The sequence below is a fragment of the Homarus americanus genome, unplaced genomic scaffold (assembly GCF_018991925.1).
Source record: "Homarus americanus isolate GMGI-L3 unplaced genomic scaffold, GMGI_Hamer_2.0 scaffold52806, whole genome shotgun sequence".
Lineage (NCBI taxonomy): Eukaryota > Metazoa > Arthropoda > Malacostraca > Decapoda > Nephropidae > Homarus > Homarus americanus.
In genome coordinates this window covers 8,105,255-8,128,099 of record NW_024720773.1, presented here as the reverse complement: position 1 = coordinate 8,128,099, position 22,845 = coordinate 8,105,255, and the positions used below count along the sequence as shown (strand labels likewise).

At 40.5% G+C, this 22,845-nt stretch overlaps 3 protein-coding genes across 5 annotated transcripts; 1 reads left to right on the top strand and 2 right to left on the bottom strand.

The window, feature by feature from the left end:
• Positions 1–33: 33 nt before the first annotated feature.
• On the bottom strand, positions 34–3,001 carry LOC121860997. Its single transcript, XM_042358437.1, has 4 exons — positions 1,743–3,001; positions 922–1,158; positions 423–547; positions 34–246 (listed from the first exon to the last, which is right to left on the bottom strand). Exons 1-4 carry the CDS (start codon positions 2,616–2,618, stop codon positions 180–182), a joined length of 1,305 nt encoding a protein of 434 aa, XP_042214371.1. The 5' UTR covers positions 2,619–3,001; the 3' UTR covers positions 34–179.
• Positions 3,002–4,547: 1,546 nt separating this feature from the next.
• LOC121860998 (putative uncharacterized protein DDB_G0277255) lies at positions 4,548–8,088 on the top strand. Its single transcript, XM_042358438.1, has 4 exons — positions 4,548–5,785; positions 5,994–6,206; positions 6,535–6,641; positions 7,400–8,088. Exons 1-4 carry the CDS (start codon positions 5,009–5,011, stop codon positions 7,479–7,481), a joined length of 1,179 nt encoding a protein of 392 aa, XP_042214372.1. The 5' UTR covers positions 4,548–5,008; the 3' UTR covers positions 7,482–8,088.
• Positions 8,089–8,107: 19 nt separating this feature from the next.
• On the bottom strand, positions 8,108–22,392 carry LOC121860996 (trifunctional purine biosynthetic protein adenosine-3-like). Of its 3 annotated transcripts, none has more exons than XM_042358434.1 (19): positions 22,260–22,392; positions 20,660–20,824; positions 20,297–20,404; positions 19,847–19,986; positions 19,405–19,579; positions 18,568–18,781; positions 17,292–17,422; positions 17,011–17,134; positions 16,441–16,660; positions 15,455–15,677; positions 13,586–13,784; positions 13,032–13,280; positions 12,504–12,707; positions 11,891–12,037; positions 10,541–10,683; positions 9,951–10,067; positions 9,493–9,750; positions 8,939–9,054; positions 8,108–8,585 (listed from the first exon to the last, which is right to left on the bottom strand). In XM_042358434.1, exons 2-19 carry the CDS (start codon positions 20,822–20,824, stop codon positions 8,522–8,524), a joined length of 2,997 nt encoding a protein of 998 aa, XP_042214368.1. In that variant the 5' UTR covers positions 22,260–22,392; the 3' UTR covers positions 8,108–8,521. The 3 variants fall into 3 exon arrangements, with proteins under 3 accessions (XP_042214368.1, XP_042214369.1, XP_042214370.1); XM_042358435.1 differs by having other exon boundaries at positions 10,541–10,680; XM_042358436.1 differs by lacking the exons at positions 8,108–8,585; positions 8,939–9,054; positions 9,493–9,750; positions 9,951–10,067; positions 10,541–10,683 and adding an exon at positions 10,691–10,905.
• Positions 22,393–22,845: the final 453 nt, after the last annotated feature.

Below are 22,845 nucleotides of genomic sequence, written 5' to 3'. Positions count from 1 at the left end.
ATTATTATTATTATGATGTCTGAGCTTTACACCAATTTTTCGCCAAGGAGGAATATCTAATAAAAGTACCCCAAAAATATATATAGGAATTTAATGCTCCGCGAACTTCATCAGTTGCTGTCAAGGTTTTGCCTTGTGGACGTTCTGGCAATGCTGGTGTCCTAAAACTCGCCTTCGCTTCACCCGTGGCGTCGTCGTGGGCACATTCCTCCATTTCCACCGTTGGTCCAGCGTCGTGACACTGCCCTGGGTAGAAGAGTGTAAGAAATTAAGAATGGCTTATAAATGCAAAACAATATTAAAAAAATATAGTATTTTTTTCTCTTAACTAGTGATGGAACGGATTTAGTTAAGATAGTCTCAGCGCGCTTTCGATGTCATGTGTGTATTGTGGGTTTAGAAAACTATCTAAGGAAACTCACCTAAAAATGTTGGCCAGCTGTGCCTCGGAACCCCCTCTGGAAGTAAGTAGTTGCGAAGTGGGGCAGAGGGTCGGGCCCCAATCTAGCCCCACCCCAGCTGCCTCCAGGCTCGCTCCCACGCCCTCCTATACCACCCCAAGAAGAGATAAAATGGGTATGTCATGTATGCTGTGTATATACAGTATATATACAGAGGTTAAAATGTACATCATTTACACTAAAAAAAATATCATACAGGATAATCGAAGTACTTCAGAAGTGTGTAATCGTCTCACGTCTTTCTTCACAATACCTCTGCTGACTGAAGTACAGTACTGTATTGATAGAATTAAATATTACTGAATAATAACCATTTTCAATTATATTTATGAATTAATTAATCTAAATTTTAATTACCTGTAAATTGTATATTTTCTCTTATGTTGATACACTACAAATCAAATTTATTATATAAGGGCATCTCTCGTGTGAACAGAAGGACTGACTCACGGTCACTCACCGTAGTAGCGGCCACCAGCAGGCGAAGACTAGCGGTCATGGCGTCTATAACGTGCTGACTGAGAGAGCTACCAAGTCTTTCTGGTGCCTCTTTCTGTCTCTGACCTGTAGCCGTGGGAGTCTGGTCCTGACCTGTAAGTGTGGACTTCTGGCCATCATGACTTGTGGGCGTGTTTATTACCTGGAGAATCAAGTCGACGATGGATCTCCTCTTTCTCCCAGGGGGGAACACCACGATCTATGGTACAAGGTAAACAAAGTCTCTTCAACACGGTGTATTTTAAGGCTTCTATAAGATAAATATCAACAAAACTTTTTAATTTGACGGTAACTTTTAAGATCAGCATTGCGGTCGGTATTAACCTGTTTGATCACATTTTTTGTTCAAGTGTCAGAAGAAACTTTAATTCACTAAGTTTTAGTGTATAACTTATTATTTTTATTTTTGAACTAGGATTTTATTAAAGAATAGATAGGTCGTATTTTATTGGTTCGCTGTATTTGCTCCAATAGATCAAGTTACCACAGCCACCATGAGATAAATGAACTATCCCCCACGCTTCTCATATTACACACCAAGCTATTTAAAAATACAATGTAAAACCATACTGGACGGGTGTGGGTTTATGACCGTCAATATATTGCCTGTCATCTTGTCACTTGCCGCCGGGTTTGTTTTATTTTTTAGCTGTATATCTTGGGAACTGGGGCCTGGGGCTAATACCAAGATGACAAAGTATTGACGAAGCTGTAAACCCAGGACCCGTTGACGGAGGTGTACTACTTTTTGTTCCACTGCTTTTTACTGAGAAATTTGCTCACTTGATTGGCTGTGTTGGTGTTAGCGTTGGCGTCGACGTTGCTGTTGGAGATGGCGTTGTTGTCATTTATGTTGTTGTTGTTGTTATTGTTATTGATGTTGTTGTTGATGTTGAGAATGAGGGAGAGGACGCCGGTGATGAAGCTGAGGTAGCTGAAGGTGTTGTGGCCGGAGAAGATCCCATTAGCCGCCACACACTTCCTCGTTGTCTTCTTCCCCGGCATGTACATCACCGGCATCCTACCCGACCGTCTCCCCCGGCCCTGCCCACCGTCTCCTGTTACTCCTACACTCCTAGTGGTGTCTCCAGGATTTTCTTGGCCGTACGTCTCTGTATGTTTTCCCTGGTCTCCTTGGCCTCCATATGTTTTAGAGACTCCCAAGTTTTCTCCCTGATCTCCTACGCTTCCTTGATATTTACCTTGGTCTTTTTCACTTATGGGATCTCCATGATGTCCTCCCTGGCCTCCTACACCCACCTCATAATCGACACTCTTGTTGGTACACAATATGTCCTCACAAATTATGGATTCAGAATCTAAACTTGGCCATCTTATTAAGTCATCAACACTCTGTCCCTTTTGTTTAGGTTTTAGGGTTGACTTACTTATATTATCGGGGTGTAACCAGCGTCTCCCCACCATCCCCCCGACGTCGAACGTGGAAGGCGTTTCTGTCAGGAAACGCCAGTTATTGAGGTGCTGTTCCAGCAGCACCTCCAGGTCAAAGGCAAGGGAGCGATAGTGTTCCTCCTCCTGAAGATGTGAAGGTAAGTCGTCATCACCTTGCGTCGTCGTTACCATCGTCGCCCATACTGCCGACGCGGCCACTACACACAGCCACAGATGGTCCCACACCCAGGCGCCTCGAGTAAACATTTATCTGTACGCGGGAGTGAACAAACCTTCACGTAGGGTTAACTCTCTCCCCTCAGTCACAGAGTTGGAGACGTCCTTCAGAGTTCAAACTCAGATCACCAATTAACATTTGTGGGAAGTTCGGTCACAAGAGAAGATAAAACGCTCATTTGAAATGGTTGCCTTGGCTCTGCTGTCAACATGGGGTATTTGGGTTTACGGTCATTTTCAACGTAATCATGTTCACCACAACGGGAATTTCAAAGCAGATTTCAGACTTAGACCTCTCCTAGAGTAAATAAAGCCGTGCCACCATTGTTTAAACTGGAGTAAACACAGTAATAAGGAGTGTGGAGGCAGCGTCCGCTTATGTAGCAGGCGAGGCACTAGACTGAGCTCCTCCGCTCCTCAAACACACTCCCAAGCCGCCAGTGTTACTTCTTCGTATACACCACGTGCTGCCCTGTACTCTTTATACTTTTCCTTCTTGTATACTATTCTGTCTGTGTATGTTACGAATGTGCAGAGAACAACCCTGATAGTCCCTGGGTCCCACTGAATAGCGAGTGAGTAGCTATGTTCTTCCCTTGGGTCTTGATCCTTGGTCCAACTGAGAAAATATTACCACTGGCAAAGGCTTAAGGTACCTTCATTAGCGTCATTTCTGAGGGTGAATTATGCATTAGTAAGTTGTTTAAGGTGCTGTACGCTGCCTATTGATGGTTGTGGTAGTTGCGGACACTGAGAGAGATACAGTTCTAGACCGTTTGAGGGATTTTTTTTTTTTAATGGCCAACTACCCCCTGTACGGTTATCTTCGAGGAGACATTAATGAGGCCAGATTCATGCCCTAAATCCCAACAAGATACAATACGTGTACTCGTCGTGTCTGAGGGACTAATATGATTTGAGATGTGGTCGTGGTTTACAGGAGTTACATAATCACGGGTATTGTAGTAGTTTGTGAGTGATTGATGTGGTTGTTGTGTCGTGACGAAGAGATTTGTCTTGTTATAGCGGTCATATTCAGAGGTATTATTAACTGAGATAATACAATAGTTTCCCCTGTCATCCTGTTTTTATATATTTTTTTTGAAAGATTTACGTGAGTTTTTCCTTCTGCCGTATTCCGGATTGAGGTTAAGAGAATTTATCTTCCTACAATAGAATCTCATTGCTATTTTGATATCATATTTACCAGGGAATTTTGTGTCGTAGTTTGAATATGAGGCAATTAGGTTAGGTTAGATTAGTTTAGGGTAGGTTAGGTTAGGTTAGTTTAAGTAATTAGGTGTAGTCATGCATCTTGCGTTAGAGGAAACTTTAACATACGATCCTTTGAGAATGTTAAGCTTGGTGTGTGACGGCGGCCTCCTGACCCCCAATTCTCGTCCCGTTACTAAGGCCGCCCCCTACACACACACACACACACCATCCCCATCTACACATCCCCCTACCGTAACTAAACACCTCCCCCCCCCTCCCCCCTGCTCTGTGAACTCCTCCTACCCCCAACCCTATCTGGTCTTCTCAAATAGTTCAGGGTTTACGGTGCCTTGTTTCTTCATCTTCCTCATCTCCTTATATTTGGTTTTCATTACTCCCCTTAATTCCTTTTATCAATCTAGTAGTCTGTTTAACTTCCTCCTTCCCTTGCTCTCTTCGGATTTCATTCTCTAACCCATTCTTTTTGGCTATTTATCTCACTTCTTACGACCCCTCTCATTCTCCCTCCCTCCCTTCCACAATCCTCCCTTCCATAATCTTACTCTCCCCTTTTCCCACAGTCCTTCGTCCCCCTCTCTCCCACGATCTTTTCTTTCCCCCTTCGGCCTCCCTCCCTCCTTCCTACCGCTCCCTCTGCGTCACGCCCATGGTACCTCCGTGGTCACGCCCCCACCATAACCTCCTAGCCCCGCCCACAAGCCGCCTCTCACTCGCTCAACACCATCAGCGCCTTGTGGAGGAATGCTCACCTCTCCACGACTATCGGCGAGTCTGTGGTTGATCAAGATGTTTATTAACTTGTATATGTGAAAGAAAGGCAAGACACATAGTGGATTTGTGAATGGAAGAAAAACAAAACAAGAAGAACATCAACAACAACACAAGAACAAGTAGAAAATGTGAAATAATAACAAGGGATGTTTATTGAATGTTATTTTGGCTCGTACTTGAAACACAATAGGGCACTCAGTATATTCGTTAGTGAAGAAAGAAGAACAAAAGAACAAGAGTGAAAGGATAGTAATTAAATGAAAAGATATAATACCTTAACATAAAAACGAAGGGAAGAAAGGATTAACATCATCAAAGTAGAAAGAAACAACAAAATAGCAACATTGGAAGTAGTTTACGTCAACACAAGAAAAACCAACGATAACAAAAGAAAAGACGTCACGAATAGCAAGATGACGGCTTTTGTTTACATTCTCTTTCTGGTGATGTCACTAATGTGCTTCGAGTCCGCCAGACTGGTGGACTTCGGGGACCTGGAGTATAGGATGCTGGACTTTGAATTTGAAGTTCTCCTGAAGATGTACCTGAAGGAGTGGCGATTCCTGACGGAGGACTCAAAGATGATGGATCTCGGGGAAGTCTTACCAAAAAGAACCTTTATCCGAGAGAGCTACACCAGAGATATTAAAATCAGTAATCATCGTAATGGCAGAGTTGTGGATACCAGTAAGCCGAGAAGTAAGACTTTGGGTAATACAAAAGTCTCAGGATTAAACACCTCGTTGAACAATGAAGTAAGTCACAGAATGGATACGAATGTTAAACGAATGAACCACGAAAAAAGTCTTACGTCTAATGTTTCTCAAAATTTGACGAATGTGATTAAAACTCTGGAAGAAGAAGGGTTATCTGGGAGTATGATGGGGGCTGAGGTTGATGAGGAGGATCAGGAAGAAGAGGTGTTATCCAGGGGGAAGAGGGGAGGTGGGATGCCTGTGATGTACATGCCAGGGGGTGGGAAGAAGACAAGGAAGTGTTCCCAGGTAAATGGCCTCCTAGGTGGGTTCAACACTTTTAATTATCTCACCTTCGTCACGGGCGTCATCACCCTCGTCCTTAATGTCAACAACAATCTCAATAACAACAACAATAACAACAACCTTAATAATAACAATGACATCTCCAATAACAACGTCAACGCCAACACCAACACCCAGAATGCTAACCAGGTTAGTGGGGGACCTCACCTAGTCGTAACAGGTACTGGTACTTGTGGTGGGTCAACTTATAAAAGTCTTAGGTTTTACAACACCGTGTTTCATATATCTTCGTGATGGGATGTATCAAACAACATTTAACAAAATATATCAATTACATAATGGAATGTGTATCCCCACATTAGCGTGTGATCCATGACTCATTTCTTTTCTTCAACAGGTGGTGCTCTTCCCCCCTGGCAGGAAGCGACGCTCCCTTGCAGACTGGCTTCTGCAGGTGGCCAGCATGAGATCAGCTATTACCACAGACAAGGATATTAAAAGTTTGTCAGCAGAACAAAAGTCAAATGTTGGGACAGAATTGGAAACCAGCTGGTGCCTAGCAACAGAGGCAGTGGTGGTGGCACTGCAGCTTTTTGATGTCTGGATACAGGTATATCTAGATATCTTAATATTATTTACTGTGTTACTATGACATTCTTGTATTCAATTAAAGTACAGGTACTGTACTCTATATAGCAGTTGATAATAACAAAGGATATTTTACTATGATAACTTCCATTTTGAATCAGCTCCTTTTGATAAAGTATACTGTGTTAATACGCACTACCCTGTAGTGTCATAATCCAATACATATTGGTGTACCGTTGCCTCATTTTGTAAATCAGGATGCTGTACTGGCATGGCAGTACTGTAGTTTATGCATTGGTGTGTAATTGTACTGTTATACATAGTAGTTTATTGAGACTGCATTCTTTCAGGCTAGTACAGGAGTGAGTGGAGACTGTGGTTGGGCAGAGTACTGCAAAGTCCTTCATGACCTTACCTCAAAGGGCAGCATATCTGGAGCCTTGGCCAAACCTGTCAGGTAGGTTGTTCTTTTCTGTGGCTGTGTACCTCTTGTAATTCATATACTGTACTGTATTTGTATGCTGGTGTTCTCAACATTCAGTTCTGTGCTCTGTACAGACTTATTGTATATTTGACATTTCTATTCACTTTCAGTACTGTATGGACTTTGTGCTGTGTATGGTTGTCTGATCCATACTTTCATGTACAAATGTGAAATAATGGATTTTATTAAAACTTTACTTTTCCTCTTCAGATTATTTATTAAAATGCTATGGTGATGCAGTAAGAAACAGTACTGTATAGCATAATTATTTTCATTATACTGTACTTCTTCCACTTACAGTAAAGAAGTGCCTGTCAACACACTAAAACTGAGGAATCATTTGAAAACTTAATGGATAACAATAATTCAGGTCATCCTGTGTGTGTGCCTGGTGAACTGTCCTCCACTTCATTGGAAATTTTGGGAAAAACACATTTAGTACAGTATTACACATCACAGTAAATCCTACCAACTGGTGTATGATTTAGTACAGTTTAATATTCCAGACTAATTTTAGGTAGTCTACTCTTATTTTCAGTGTCACAGGAACAACACTATCAGAGAAACATCATTACACTTCATGCCCCTATTTCCTGGAACATATTACAGTACCCTTTGTTTACTTTAACAATATCTTGGAACATAATATTTATTCATTTAATTAATTTAATTGTTCATCTAATTCTATTCGAAAATATGCTTTTGTAGTATTTGACTCCTTGTTCTGGCAGATCCTTCTCCAAACTAGTGTCACCACAGTGGGTTGGCAGCACCACCTGTCTCCTGCATCGTGCCCGCTGCAAACTTCTGTGATCAACTTACCACACATTCAGCCTTACAAAGTCCATATAAGAATTGTTGCAATGCTCCTCACATCAGGTACGATACATTCAATATTTTGTGAGGTTCTGCTTCAGTATGTTGAGTATAATCCACCACAGCTGCTTTAAAAATACTGTACTTTTTTTTTTTCCCACTTCAGTACAGAATGGCCACTATCAAGAGCAACAATTTTTATCATTCACCATCATTTGTTCCTTTTAGTTGCAGTATTAGAACCGTTTTGTGGTCTGCCCTTCCCACCATCACTTGCAAGACCAAGTTATCCTTCTCATTTATCCTGGTTACTTCCTACATCACATTCTCTCATACCCGAGAAGTCCTCTTGAGAATTCTGCATTTTATGTTTTCATATTTTTTAAACACCAGTACTGTACCTGCATCTGTACTAATTTTACAAGAAGCATACTTATTATGTTACAACTCCTGGCTGAACCTGATCATACAGTACTAATGTTGTTTACTACATTCACAAAATTTTGCTTTTAGTACAGAAGTACAGTACTGTACATATATGAAATAAAAACTAAGTCATTAGGTTCTGATGCAGTGGAAGATTCTATGTACATTTACAAATCATGATAAGTAAAAATAAAATGTATATTGCATATCTTTTTAATTTGTAATACAAAAACCAACAATATCAACTAACTAGTATATAAGCAAGGTGCTTTAACCATCAGTAATAACCAATATTTGTACATTGCTGAAACATTATGTAAATCTGATGTCATGGACAAACCGTTCAGTGTAGGAACCAATGTTTTTTTTCTTTGGAAAACCACAGCTTTTAAAACCCGAGATCATAAATAATATAAAGCAGATGTTTACAATAATTCAAGTAAGTGTAATGATATGGAAAAAAAAAGTTTGTATATTTTGGGTGCCACAACAAAGTTTATGTCCTCTGCAACTGAGCAATGTATAATACTCTACAAGCTATGCCACTAAAATTGTTGAGCTGTTTCCAAGGGGGAATTTCTGCTACTGCATGTAGTACAGGGAGGCTGCTACTATCTGCTGCAACAACCATCGTCTCCAAGAACTACTTGACCTCTTGCTACCATCTCCATTGCTCTGTCAACACAAAAGACACTATGGTTATCTCAGGCAGTCACTGCCCTAGTCCCACACTCTAATATCTCACTTAGAATGTTGTCAAGAATAATTTTATAATTAACAGTAAGTACATCTCGGTACATCTTGTGTGTGTGTGTGTGTGTGTGTGTGTGTGTGTGTGTGTGTGTTATTGTACTAAATTAAATTATCTGAAGTTTGGTATACATATCTAAGTATAGATTACTGTACTAGCATACCTTGTAACTTTCTCAAGTATTTATAGGTCGAGATTAAAATAAACCAGGTGAAAAATGGTTTACTCATGAAGTGTGGTTACCAGTATTCTAAAATGAAGTGATCATGCAACTTACCTTGGGAAAGCTTTGTGTTCAGCTGTTTTGATGCGCTCTGCCAGAATATCTTCAGTGTCTCCTGGTAAGACTGGCACCGCCTCTTGTGTTACAATAGCCCCTCCATCAACTTCTTCCTGAAGAGTTAAAGGAATATTTTAATTTGGAACAAGGAAAGTGCCATGTTTTAAGTACATTAATTTCCATACAAATACATCAACAAAACCTGGATCTTTTTGTGAAATGGGATCAGGATATCCAAGTCAAACTTTACCCATCAAAAATAAATACCATGAAAAAAATAATTGGTTAAATTCAAGCAACAACATGAAATATTTCTGGCTGCTTCCTCTCCTATCTCCCTCTGAATGAGTGGCCACACAAAGCCTTACACAAACCTTTCACCCACTGACCACCTCCATATCCTCTTGGTGAAAGAATCCAGTAACCCTTGAAACATTTGTACAGGTATAAAGTAGCCAAGAATCCAACTAACTGAAGTTCTCACGACTTGCATTGTGCAACAACTATCATTTCTGAAATTTTCTTCATGAAGAAGTTGAAGATTGACTTACAGCAACAAAGTGCACAGTGCAGCCAGTGAGTGTCACCCCAGCCTGTAGTGCCTGCCTCTGTGCATGCATGCCTTTGAAGGATGGTAACAATGATGGATGTATGTTGAGAAGTTTCCCCCTCCATGTCTTCACAAAATCACCAGTCAAGATTCTCATAAACCCTGCTAGGCAGATGAGTTCAGTTTCCACCTTCCTCAGTGCCACTGTCAGAGCTGCATCAAACTCCTGCCTATTCTTGTAGTTTTTGTGGGGAATCACCTGCAAATGTGAAGTTTAATAATAAGATCACCAAGATTTAAATCGTCTATTTAATGCAATACAGTATACTGCCTCGCCCTTAAAAAAAATAAATAAAAAGCTACCAAATTATCATAATTATTTGGGGATAATCCCCTATCATGAATAATTAATCTTCTGAACTGTACTTCCTAGCAGTACCCAGCACCACCATGGCTCACCTCTGTAGTAACACCAGCATCCTTTGCCCTTTGAAGACCTTTGACATCAGGAACATTGCTGATCACCAGAACAATCTTTGCTGCACTCAGCCCTGATCGTGTATGATCTAGTAGTGCCTGGAATCCATGTACACTGTTAAAACACCTTTATCATATCTGATCAACATAATGACTTAACCTCTAAGTACACTGAAAATGTAACTTGCACAATAAGTAATGTATGCAGTTAATCAAATTTGATTACCTCAGGTAGAGGTGACCCTGCCTTGGCAGCCGAGAGGGTTCTTAAAAGTCCTACATAAAATACCCAGCTACTGGCTTCAAATTTCCCTGGTGGCAATTGGGATCACTGTCCAAAGAGTTAATCATGGCTAACTCATGCAAGTGTGGAAAATGGCCATAAAATGGTGATTATGAGGAATTAAAAACTAACCTTAAGATACTTCCCAGAGCAAATTAGTCCGCTTGTTTTACTTCCTCACTTATATATTACATTAGAATATTAATCAAATCAATCACCATTCTGGAGTAGAAAACTATCATAAATGTAACAAATTTTACTCCAACTCCAAATGACAGGAAAAACTAACCTGAAGATTAGTTCCTGAACCAGAGATGAGCACCGCAACCTTTCTATGTGGAGTTGTCAGCAAAGGGCACAAGGGAAGAATGGAGGCTGCACCAGTTCCAAATACATAATCCAGCTTCTCAATCACAACCTGTGGAGACCCTGCTACAGGGTGTTGGGGGATTTTGAAGATTAGCGGTTTCTCAATCATGACCTGTGGAGACCCTACTTTAGGGAATCACAGGCGTGGGGCGGGATATTTCTTTATTGTACATTAAATGAAAAAATAAAGAGAACTACAAATTAATTGCTGTAACACTTGACAGAAAGAACAACTGATGAAGTAATAGGAGAGGGAGAGATGGTGTGCTCTTGATTCCAGGCATCCTGTGCAATAGAAAAAAATAAATTACAAGAGTGAAAATATAACCCCAGACATTGATACTGCATCCTAAAGAAAAGAGATGTAGAAGCAAATTTTTTAGGGAAACTATTTTAAAAGATGAGAGCAATAAGGGATGAAAAACAATTAATTCAGTGTGATAGGAAGGACATTTTACAAAGTGGGTGGAATGACATGCATTTGAATTAGGTACAAGTCTGGAGTGAAGCTTATTTTGTAGCACCAGTACTGTAGTTGTAGATTATATATCTTTGTACAAAAAGTAAATGATATGTAGAAGAACAATTCAGAAAGATTGTCCTCTTGAACAAATAGCTCATATATTGGTTGTTTAGGAATGGTAAAAGAGTTAAGAGCTAGATTTACAGAGGTATGGCTGTATGGTCATTTACTACAAGAACTGAAAAAATAAAATGTAAACTAAATATGGTAAATTATTTTAAACATACGAAATTGTGGTACAAGTTATGGAAATAAACTATGGAATATTTTGAAACTATGGTAAATAAAAGGCAAGATAAGTTTTGAAGGGTTACTATGGAGGAAGTAGAGGTAAACTGTACAGTGTATGTCAGTGTAATGTATCAGATCAAGTGTAGAAATAAATGTGTAGCTCTGATATGGGTGCATTGCAGGCTATGGGTGTGTCCCGTCTCTTGCTCTTGACTTTACAGATTCAGAAGTGAGGAAAGGTCTTGGCATATACAGTAATAAGATTTAGATTTGAAAATGATGGAAGATAGAGGGGTATGAATGATGCTTTAGTATTTGACGACACAAAAAGGAAGTCGAGTGAATGCCAAGTACAGCTGGAAGGTGCTGCTTTGAGAAACAATGTGTGGTGTTATTAACTGGTGAAAACTTGGAAATACTGTAGTTCAAAATTTAACCAGGCAGAAAAGAGGAAAAGCTTCAGTGTTATGAGTTAGGTATTTGAAACAATAATACTTAGCAACATAAGATTCTGACCTTCCAGTCGTGTTTTCAGTGTTCCGATGACAAAAACCTGGTTGTCCGAGATAAGCTGAGTAACCTGCGTCACCTCTCCTGCCCCCACCACCAGCACGAGACCCACACCACAGTTGAATGTTCGAGCCATCTCACTGCTGCTCACGCCTGTCTCGGTTCCAGTAAAATAAGTTTAAATACATTATTCTGTATATTTATTTGTGTTAACATGTTGTTAAAGGAAATTATACAGCTGTTGATCAGTTTTGAAACAAATCTAAACTCATAATATTTCAGATTAGCAAGAACTCTTCTTGCATTATAATGCTTAATCCTTTCCTTACTACATGCACTATCATCTCCTTTTAACATATATTAATTATTGCTATCAAACAACCTTTTCACAATTCTTCTCTGGCTTGTGATCTATCCTTTCTTACTTCACCGTTCACTCCAATTCTGCTACCACCTCCTCCATCACACTTTGTATTCTTTGCATTTGTTCCTTTGTGTGATTATCAACTTCAGTTTTCTTACTTCTACAGTATTACCATTAGGTATAATTAGCACAGCCATGCAGTAAGGGAGGGGTTAATGAGTTAATATTTGAAAGTATGTATAGTTATCACTGTACCATGAGCAGCAAGCCAGTGGAAGACGGGGTGTATGTGCCACTTGGTAGCTTGAAGTGTGGCCGTCAGGTTGTTTGGGAGGACACGTGGCAGGTTCTCCATCAAGCCACCACCAGTGATGTGAGCGGCTGCCTTCACTAGACCACTGTGCAGGGCAGCCATCACAGCCTTGGAATAGATTCTTGTTGGTGTCAAAAGCTCGGACCCTGAAGGTAGATCAATGAAAGCTGGATTCACACATCTATTTTAAATCCAAGTTAACCCCTTTATTGCCTTTGAAATTTTAAAACAGAAGATGGTACTGTAGTATCTTCTTTTTACCTTCAGAAATAAAGTTTTACATTGCTGTATACTCATGGCAGCTATTTTAAATTAAAGTAAAACCAAATCATCAAAGTAGAATTGTCACCAAAAACACTACATTACTAGTATGATGGTTTTGAAACCAGACCCATGAAACATTTCCGAGGCAGATTTATGCAAACTAAAATGAATATTCCATCCACAGTATTAAAGAGGCAGAAACTTACCAAGAGTTTTACTTGGGGAAAACGGGGCTGGATCTGTGTACTTCAGGTTACTTGCTTCAACAATTTTTCTCACCAAACTAAAACCATTACTATGAAGACCAGATGATGCCAAGCCCAGCACAACATCACCGGCCACAATTTCACTCTTTCGAGGTAACAATCCACTTTTCTCAACAGCTCCGACAGTGAACCCAGCAAGGTCGTATTCCCCAGGGGAGTACAACCCAGGCATCTCTGCTGTCTCTCCACCTGTATCAAGGAGAAATAAGAGCTTTATATGGTTCATGTCTCACCACACATTGCATATAATAAGCAATTAGATTATGGTCCTAAAGTTCATATGTAATTTAGTTTGTTGGTATTGAATATATTTATCAAAATACTGTAATCCACTCCAATATTATCCAACACAATTAATTAATCCTGGCTTTAATGCTTCACTGGATAAACAATTTTTTACCTGTATCATATAAACACTGTATACAATATCTCACAGTACAATCATTACCTAAAGTGAATCAACAAATGCTCCCCAAGTTGTAACTCCTCCTTACCTATAAGAGCACATCCAGCAAGTAAACAGCCATCTGCTACACCTTTTATTACACTGGCTGCCACACCAACCTCCAGATGACCAGTGGCAAAGTAGTCCAGGAAGAATAGGGGTTCTGCACCATGAACCAACACATCATTTACACACATGGCCACCAAGTCTTGCCCCACTGTATTGTGTATACATGCTGCTTGTGCCACCTGGTAAAGAAGAGTTAGATTCAAGTACTGTATTGTGATAAGAGGAATATGCAGTGGTAAGTGATGATGAGGTTTTGTAGTCAAGACTCCTAATGCAAAATAGAAATATGAAGATGGTAGTTACAAAATTATTAATATCATAAGATGCTTCCTCTGTGTGTGTGTGTGTGTGTGTGTGAATCCTAGAGCTTTTTGATTTTCTGGTTTGTTTCTTAGTATATGTACTGTAGCTACATGTATAGTACATTAATACTTTTACTTTTATCTTCTTCACCACTACCGGTAATCGACTCGTTAGCCGCTTGGGCGATGGGTCACGTCTCTGTTACGAATTGTTGGTAAGAACTGGGCATGCACCGGCTCCTGAATGTACCTGAACCTGCTCCAGTGTTGGTCAAGTCTGGTCTTGAAAGAGCTTACACTCAGTGCCGTCACAACACTTTCTGGCAGATTGTTCCAAGAGTTTACAACCCTCGCTCAAAAAATGTTTGCCCTCAGTTTTCTGGACCTGCAGCTTCTTCAATCTTGAGCTGTGACCCCGTGTGGGGCGAGCGTCCGCCAGCTCCAAGTAAGGACACTCGACTGAGTAGTGCCCCTTGAGATGCTTATACACCTCAGTTAGGTCGCCCCTTGCCTGTCTGTAGTATAAGCTAGGCAAGTTCAGGCACTCCAATCTCTCAGGGTAGTTGAGGTGCCGAAGTGCAGGCACCAGTCTGGTGGCTCTCCTTTGAACATTTTCAACCAACTGACAGTCCCTAGTATATCTTGGGGACCAGACGGGGTGACAGTACTCCAAATGAGGAAGCACTACACTCTTGAAGATTGTTACAAGGGACGGACCGTCTAGATATCTGAACGACCTTCTTATAAGACCCAATAATTTATTTGCCCGATTTACCTTCTTTTCGCAATGGCCTGAGAACTTCAGCTCATTGTCAACACACACCTACCGGTAGGTCCTTCTCACATTGTCTCAAATAGTGCAGTTTCTTCATCCTGTTGGGACATATGATACGCCTCCTTACTGTTGGTACGCCCCAGGTGCATCCTTTACACTTTGTGACATTGAATCTCAGCAGCCATTTCTTCGACCATTCTTGGAGCTCAGAGATTCTTCTGCAGCTCTCCACAGTCAGCTTGGTTCTTGATTTCCCTAAATAACTTGGAGTCATCCGCAAACATTTTTATGGAGGAGTGTACAACGTCAGGCATGTCATTTATGAAACAAACAAACAACAGCGGGCCCAATACAATGCCCTGTGGTACCCCGCTTGTAACAGGTACAGATGATTTTGTGCCATTAATCACCACACACTGCTTGCGGTCATGTAGAAAGTTTTCTATCCACGCTAGGACATTTCCCCGAATTCCGTACCATTCCAGTTTGATTTTCAGCCTTTGTGGGGGTACACTGTCGAAAGCCTTGGCAAAATCTAGGTATATATCGTCGATATTACCACCCCGTTCCAGAATATGGGTCCAAATATCCAATACCTTGAGCAATGATATGAATCCAGTTTATCTTTTCACAATAAGACTATAAATCAACATATGGTGGAATATTAGTTATTCACAATAACACTATATGATAGCAAGAGTTAAACATAGAAGTACTGTAAATATAAACAGAATTAAGATTTAAGGACCCCAAAATATAAAAATTTACATACCTTCAGCTTGGTTCCAACACCGTCAGTTCCCGATACCAATATCGGCTCGCTGTAACCTGCTGCTTGTAGATCAAACAATCCCCCAAATGACCCCAGGCTGCCCATCACACCTGAGCGTGTAGTGGTGGCTGCTACATCTTTAATGGCAGACACCACAGCTTCCCCAGCAACAATGTCCACACCACTGTCCCGATACGTTACTCCACCTTGTCCCACAGCATACCTACGTTATGAATACGTAAGCTACCACAAAGAATATTAAGAACACAGTTTAAAATACCCCCTGTATAGCGTGAACCCCGAAAGTCAATCATTCTAATGTCACACAAGTCAATTTTTTATAAGTTGATGTCATATTCTTCATATTCTTCAGTGCTTTAATATTCTTATCAATGTGAATCATTCAGTTTATTAATATACCTGTAACTACAACTTAGGTTTATACAGCAATTTGGACCACTCACTTTGACATTTGCTTAATATCTTTGTTACTTCACCAGACATTAAAATAACACACTTTTCAAAACATAACTGCCACCTTAATGCTCTTCTCATCTTTATGGAAACAATGGATTCTTATACTTTCGGTACAGTAAATTCGATTTATATGGTTCTTATAAGGTACAGTGCACACTCGACATCATAGTCTTAAAGTAGATTTAATGAAACTGCATAATGAGGAATGTATTCATTTGGCAAAATATTTTATATATGTACAGTATATTTTTCCTTTAAACATTCCTAAGACCTGAATTCCCCCAAACCATTTTTTTTTCCAATTTAAGCAAGAAACCTTGTCATTCTTTGAGTATCTATCAGTGTTACTAACTAAAGCTTTTAACTAATCTTCACATATGATACACTTCCAAAAGCCACCAAAAAGATGCAGAAAACATGTATATTACTTGGAATGTGAAAGGAAAATCAAAATACAATTGCATAATGTATTAAACCATGATGATAATAAAAAAGGTCAATGTGCTGACCTAGCAATAGCTTTGGCAGCTATGTCCCTCCTGAAGAAAACACCATCAAACATTACTCTGCTGGCTGTCATTGTAGCCTTGGCAACAGCTGTTACAAGGCTGGGATCAGTGACGGCAACAGCCAAGACTCTGCCACCAGAGGTTACGAGTCTTTTACCATCAAGCTTTGTGCCAGCGTGGTACACCTGCACCCCGGCCTCCTCACACACATCTGACAGTCCTGGAGAAAGTAATTAAACCCCTATACTGTACACTATGCAGTCATGAATATGCATGTACTAACAACAGATTTACTGCAACCTGTCATACTGTTTTGCACAGATATAAAATTTTGCAAGATCTTATTAATTATAATGTCAAACAGTATCATTTTGTCCAAATGCTATCAAAGCTATACATGAAAATTTAGTTAAGTTTAACATTTCTGTTATACAGGTATAAATAAATTGATTTCTAGTATGGGATATAAATACAGTAGATACTTGTATTGCAAAATTTACATCTAGAGAAAATATAGATTAATAAAAATGATGCTCAAGGTACATTTCACCATTCATCACTAAGTCTCACCTGTTATAGGTTTTCCCTTGGGATAGGATCCTGGATAGCCACCACTGACCAAGCAAACGGCCACACATGTGTTCTTCTCATCGAACTTGACAGGGACCTCTGACAGCCGTCCCTCAACACAACCCTGTACAATAATATAATCCATTACTTGATCTTCAAGAAACAAGAAAAGACCAAACATTCCAGTATCTTATACTGCATAAAATTCAGAATCTGAGTTAATATTAACAGTATAAATTAGCTAATTCTCTGGCAACATATTATGAGGAACAAGAACTTACCAGGATGATGTCATAAAAGTCTGACAGCAGAAGGGGAAGTAGGACCTGGGTTTCTGGATCACCAAAACGACAATTAAATTCAAGTACTTTTGGCCCTGATGATGTAATCATGAGACCTGCATACAACACTCCTGCAATATAAAAGAGGACCATCACCCACTGGGTGTCCAGTACAACACTACTGAGGTATACTTAAGCTGGTATACTGTATCTTATGACTATTTACAGACTGCTTGCAATAAACCATGAACATTAGCCTCAGGTTACTTCACAAGATCAGACCCGAGAACATTTGTTTAAGAAAACTCGGCAATATAAAAATTATTGTATTCAATGCAAGATAAGGGCTTAGGGACCAAAGGACAAATATCCTCAGAACAAAGCTGCTCTGGTATGACATGGAAACAAAGAAACTGAACAAACACTAAAACAATTGAGCAAAAAAGGTACAAAACATTACAAGCATGCTGCCTCCCTGCAACACAGAATTGGTGGTACCTCTAATACTGTGCTGGATGGTAATGCACATTGACCAGCAACTTTAAATGTTTCTTTAAAAGATAAATGCAGTCTTACCTCACAAAAAGCCCACCAAAAATGGTAAGGAATAAGTCTGTTACTGAAAATTGTTTTCATTTATGGTTCCCATTTTAGCGTACCACAACTGATGTATTGTACTTCATAAGAACGTACGAATGGAGGAAACTGCAGCGGGCCTATTGGTCCATACTATTGCTCATATATCCATCCAACCTATGTTTGAAACTATCCAGCGTATTCGAGTTAATGATAATATTTGGTAACTTGTTCCACTCGCCCACTACTCTATTTTCGCGCCTAAATCTAAATTTGTTTAATTTAAAACCATTGTTACGAGTTCGCTCCTAAATGAAACTATGCTTATACCAATCCTTATCTTTTATAACAATCACAATATAAATAATGGCATGTCTTAGAATCTTCCCAAATTGCCTAGCCACATACTCCCATACTTCAACTTGGCAAAAGATTTTCCTTTCTTCAAAATCCACCATCAGTGTTAGTGGTACAGCAGTAATGTGTGCATCTCTTTCAATATGTCAAGGGTTCAAATCCTGCTTGGCCCAGACATGCATGAGAAGGGTGATATTCTGTGTGACCTTACCAAACATCACAGGTTTCCCAGAGTCCAGTTTCCTCCTGTACTAACACTGGATAGACCAATCGCCTGAACAGTTAGTAAGCCTTTGAGTGGTGGGAAAAATAATAAAATAAATAAAAAAAAGTATAAACTTACCAACAAAGGGTATGCCTTCTTTTCGTAGCCCACTGACAGTCTTCACAAGTATAGTTTCTTTTATTGTTTGAAGCTCTTGTTGTGACACCAGAGGGCATGGGCAGTAGGCCCCCATTCCTCCAGTGTTTGGTCCCTGATCACCCTCCTGAAGGCGCTTATGATCCTGGGCTGGAGGCATCACAGTTACGGTATTTCCATCAGTGAAACACAACACCTGATCAACGTTAATGAGAACGGTAGAGTAACAAAAAACACACTGGTAGATCCAGAAGGCTTCTAGATGTGTAACCCATAAATGTAAGTGACTTTGTGTTTGTCTTTCTACAATCATGATCCCTCTTGTTAAAATCCTAAAATCCCTATAATCCTCTTCCAGAAACCCTACTGACCTTTTTTACATGCCTGCCAAACCTCTCCCAACTTGGGGACAGAGCCACTGCACCTCCTTTTTAAAACTCCTGGATCTATCTACATTATGGAACACTTTTACTTATGGAACACTTTTACTATAGTACTGTGCAGTATTATATTTTCCAGGCTCCCATATTAAAAAAAATTACTCCAAATAAGATTAATTTATCATATCAAGTTGGTAGTACTGTACTGCACAAGGTATGTCAGCTTGGGCATTAAAATCTTATGAAGTCAGTATGAATTCTGTCCTAAATTAATAAATTTTGTACAGTACTCTGTCCTAAAATTAATGCGATTGGTTCACGAAAAAATTAACTGGTTCGGAAAATTCTTGACATGCTCACAGCACTTCAAAATTACTCCACTACAGTACATTTATATTGGATAAGCATATGTATGGTCCATTAATTTCAAAATACTTACAGAAATTTCTTCACCTCCGAGAAGTTCTTCAATAATTATAGTTTCCCCTGCTGCCCCAAAGTTCTTACAAACAGTGTCCACAGCTTCAATGGCAGCAATGCAGGAGTCTGTTACCACCACACCTTTCCCTGCTGCCAGTCCTGAAGCCTTTACCACATAGCCAGCCCATGTCTCCCTGTTGTGGAATAAACAGTTAACAACCTCTCTGTTAGAAGAATCAAATATCTTTTTAACTATGACACAGAATAAATTTTCTTCACATCTCATGACTTTTGATCCAACTCATGGTACAGTATAAGCAAACACCGATAACATTGACATGGAAGATACATCATCCAACTCTGACATAAAAGAAGCAAACTACCAACACAAGTTTTTCTATTACACATCTTTTCCCTTTTTATCAATATATTCACCCAATTAATAACATGATATTTCTCACGTTTTTATAAAGTCTTTGGCCTTTTGAGCATCGGTAAAGGTTCTATATGCAGCTGTGGGCACCTCATGACGCACCATGAAGTCCTTAGCCCAGGCTTTGCTCGACTCGATCTGTGCTGCCTCTTTAGTGGGTCCAAATACCTGTTAATGTAATAATAATACCTCTTAATTAAGTTTACAAGGTAATTTTTTACAATTCTTGCACTCCTGAACCAACAACTTAAAGGCCATTTTACCATAAAAGAATACAGTATAGTATTTTCTGACTTCAAGAATATGAAAAAAAAAATGGACATGAAAAATGTTTCCCGTAATGTAACTTTTACAACATTTTCCTCCTGAATACAAACCATCGGCTTAAACATCAGAGATAAAAAACTACTCTAAATATTAATGTAATCACATGTTTTTACATACTGTAGTGAGATTTGATAGAATAACAATTTCTAACCTTAATTCCAGCAGTAGTGAGTGAATTGGCCAGCCCATCTGCCAGAGGGTCTTCAGGCCCCACAACCACCACACTCACATTTTTCTGGCGGCAGGCCTCGATCACCGCCTGAAAAGAAGCAATATTACACCGATGGCAGAAGTTTATCAAAATCTTTTAATTATTACAATACCCTCACTTGGTGGTAATACTGTCCATCTCAGCTGAGATATAAGGTACAGTACCTGTATTATTACAGTACACCATGTTAGTCATTACTTAAAAAGCTAACCTTCATGCAGTATTCAACTTTAATAATAACAACTGGAGTGATTTATTTTTACTTGAGAAGACAAGTACTGTACAGTATTACAAATGCCTTACTTGATGGTCCTTGAAGTTGAGGGAGATATTGGTGACGTTGGGGGTAATGTGGGTGCCAGCATTCCCTGGAGCAACAAGAACAGATGACACTGCAGGAGAGGCAGCCAAGGCAACAGCAAGGGCATGCTCCCTACCTCCTGACCCCAGCACCAACACCACACTCATCTGAAAACATGTACAGTCCTGTGGTATATTCAGGCTATTAGTTTTTAGAGACTTGGCTGGCCCACTAATCTAAAACTCAACCTGTCTCTAGCTCTGGGAGGACGCCAGTTCCACCTGTCTCTAGCTCTGGGAGGACGAAAGTTCCACCTGTCTCTAGCTCTGGGAGGACGAAAGTTCCACCTGTCTCTAGCTCTGGGAGGACGCCAGTTCCACCTGTCTCTAGCTCTGGGAGGACGCCAGTTCCACCTGTCTCTAGCTCTGGGAGGACGCCAGTTCCACCTGTCTCTAGCTCTGGGAGGACGCCAGTTCCACCTGTCTCTAGCTCTGGGAGGACGCCAGTTCCACCTGTCTACAGCCCTGAGGGACCCCCCACGTGTCTATAGCCCTGAGAACCCCCCACCTGTCTACAGCAGCCCTGAGGACCCCCCCACGTGTCTATAGCCCTGAAGAACCCCCCACCTGTCTACAGCCCTGAGGGACCCCACCCCATCTACATTCCTGGGGACCCACCTACCTGTCTACAGCTCAGAGGGCCCCCACCCCACCTGTCTACAGCCCTGAGGGACCCCCACCACCTGTCTCTACAGCCCTGAGGGACCCCCACCACCTGTACAGCCTGAGGGACCCCCACCACGTGTCTACAGCCCTGAGGGACCCCCCACCACCTGTCTACAGACCCAGAGGATCCCCCACCACCTGTCTACAGCCTGAGGATCCCCCACCACCTGTCTACAGCCCTGAGGGACCCCCCACCACCTGTCTTCAGCCCTGGGACCCCCCCACCTGTCTTCAGCCCTGAGGGACCCCCACCACCTGTCTTCAGCCCTGAGGGACCCCCCCACCTGTCTACAGCCCTGAGGGACCCCCACCTGTCTTTAGCCCTGAGCCCCCCACCTGTCTATAGGCCTGAGGGACACCTGTCTACAGCCCTGAGGAACCCCCCACCTGTCTATAGGCCTGGGGAACCCCCCCACCTGTCTATAGCCCCCCCCACCTGTCTACAGTTCTGAGGGACCCCCCCCACCTGTCTACAGCCCAGAGAGAACACCAGTTCCACCTGTCTACAGCTAAGGGGGCGCTATGATTCATCACCTACAATATCAAGGTAAACATAGTCATAATAACCATATGTTATGCTCTTATACAATAATGTTCTTGTTTTAATCGAGACTTGACATTATACCATTGTTATTTAAATACACAGACGAGCCTTAATAATTTACAAATAAAGTTTAAATAAAATGTTGACACCACCTTGAATCGACAACTATTATTATAGAACCACAGGACAATATCTTCACGATCAACAACAATACTTAGATGCAATGTATTGTACTCCTTGGTAAATAACCTGGCACTTGTCACATTGGAACTGCAGTAGTTCCAATTTCTACAGATATATTATCAAACACGTTAAAGATATATCCAGGTTTACCTTGACTGGGAAATGATCTTCAGAGAATGGTTTTGAGCTGTCAGGTGATGTAAGGTTGCACGTTGGACAGCTACTGATGCCTCTTCACACACCCGTGGTCAACAACTGACTGGTTTGTGGTGTTGTAGTCAACTGGTTATTTGGCTAGACTGAGCCGGTCGCTCAACAGTTTATATAAATGCCAATTACTCTAACTGGAGTACATTTATATACAATGTAGAACCTAAGATATCCTAACATAAAATAGACTTTATGCTAGAGTCTATATATACATATTAATTATCTCGTTTGGGAACTTGTCTTTCAGTTACAATCGGTAAAATATTTAGTAGAATTATACAGGAACTGGCATTAGTGGGTATGTGTGCATCACGTGGTCGGGCAGGAAATTTTTTCCCAGGAAACAATGATACACATAATCTTACAGTTACCAAGGGGAATATAACAGCAGTGAGTAATTGTTTCCTAAGTTTTATTTTAACTTTATTTATTTTCATAGAGTAATGAATTTCCATAAAATTCTGAATAATAAACAAAGAAAAAGTTACACAGAGAGGTACAGTATTAAATTAAATAGCGGTTATTT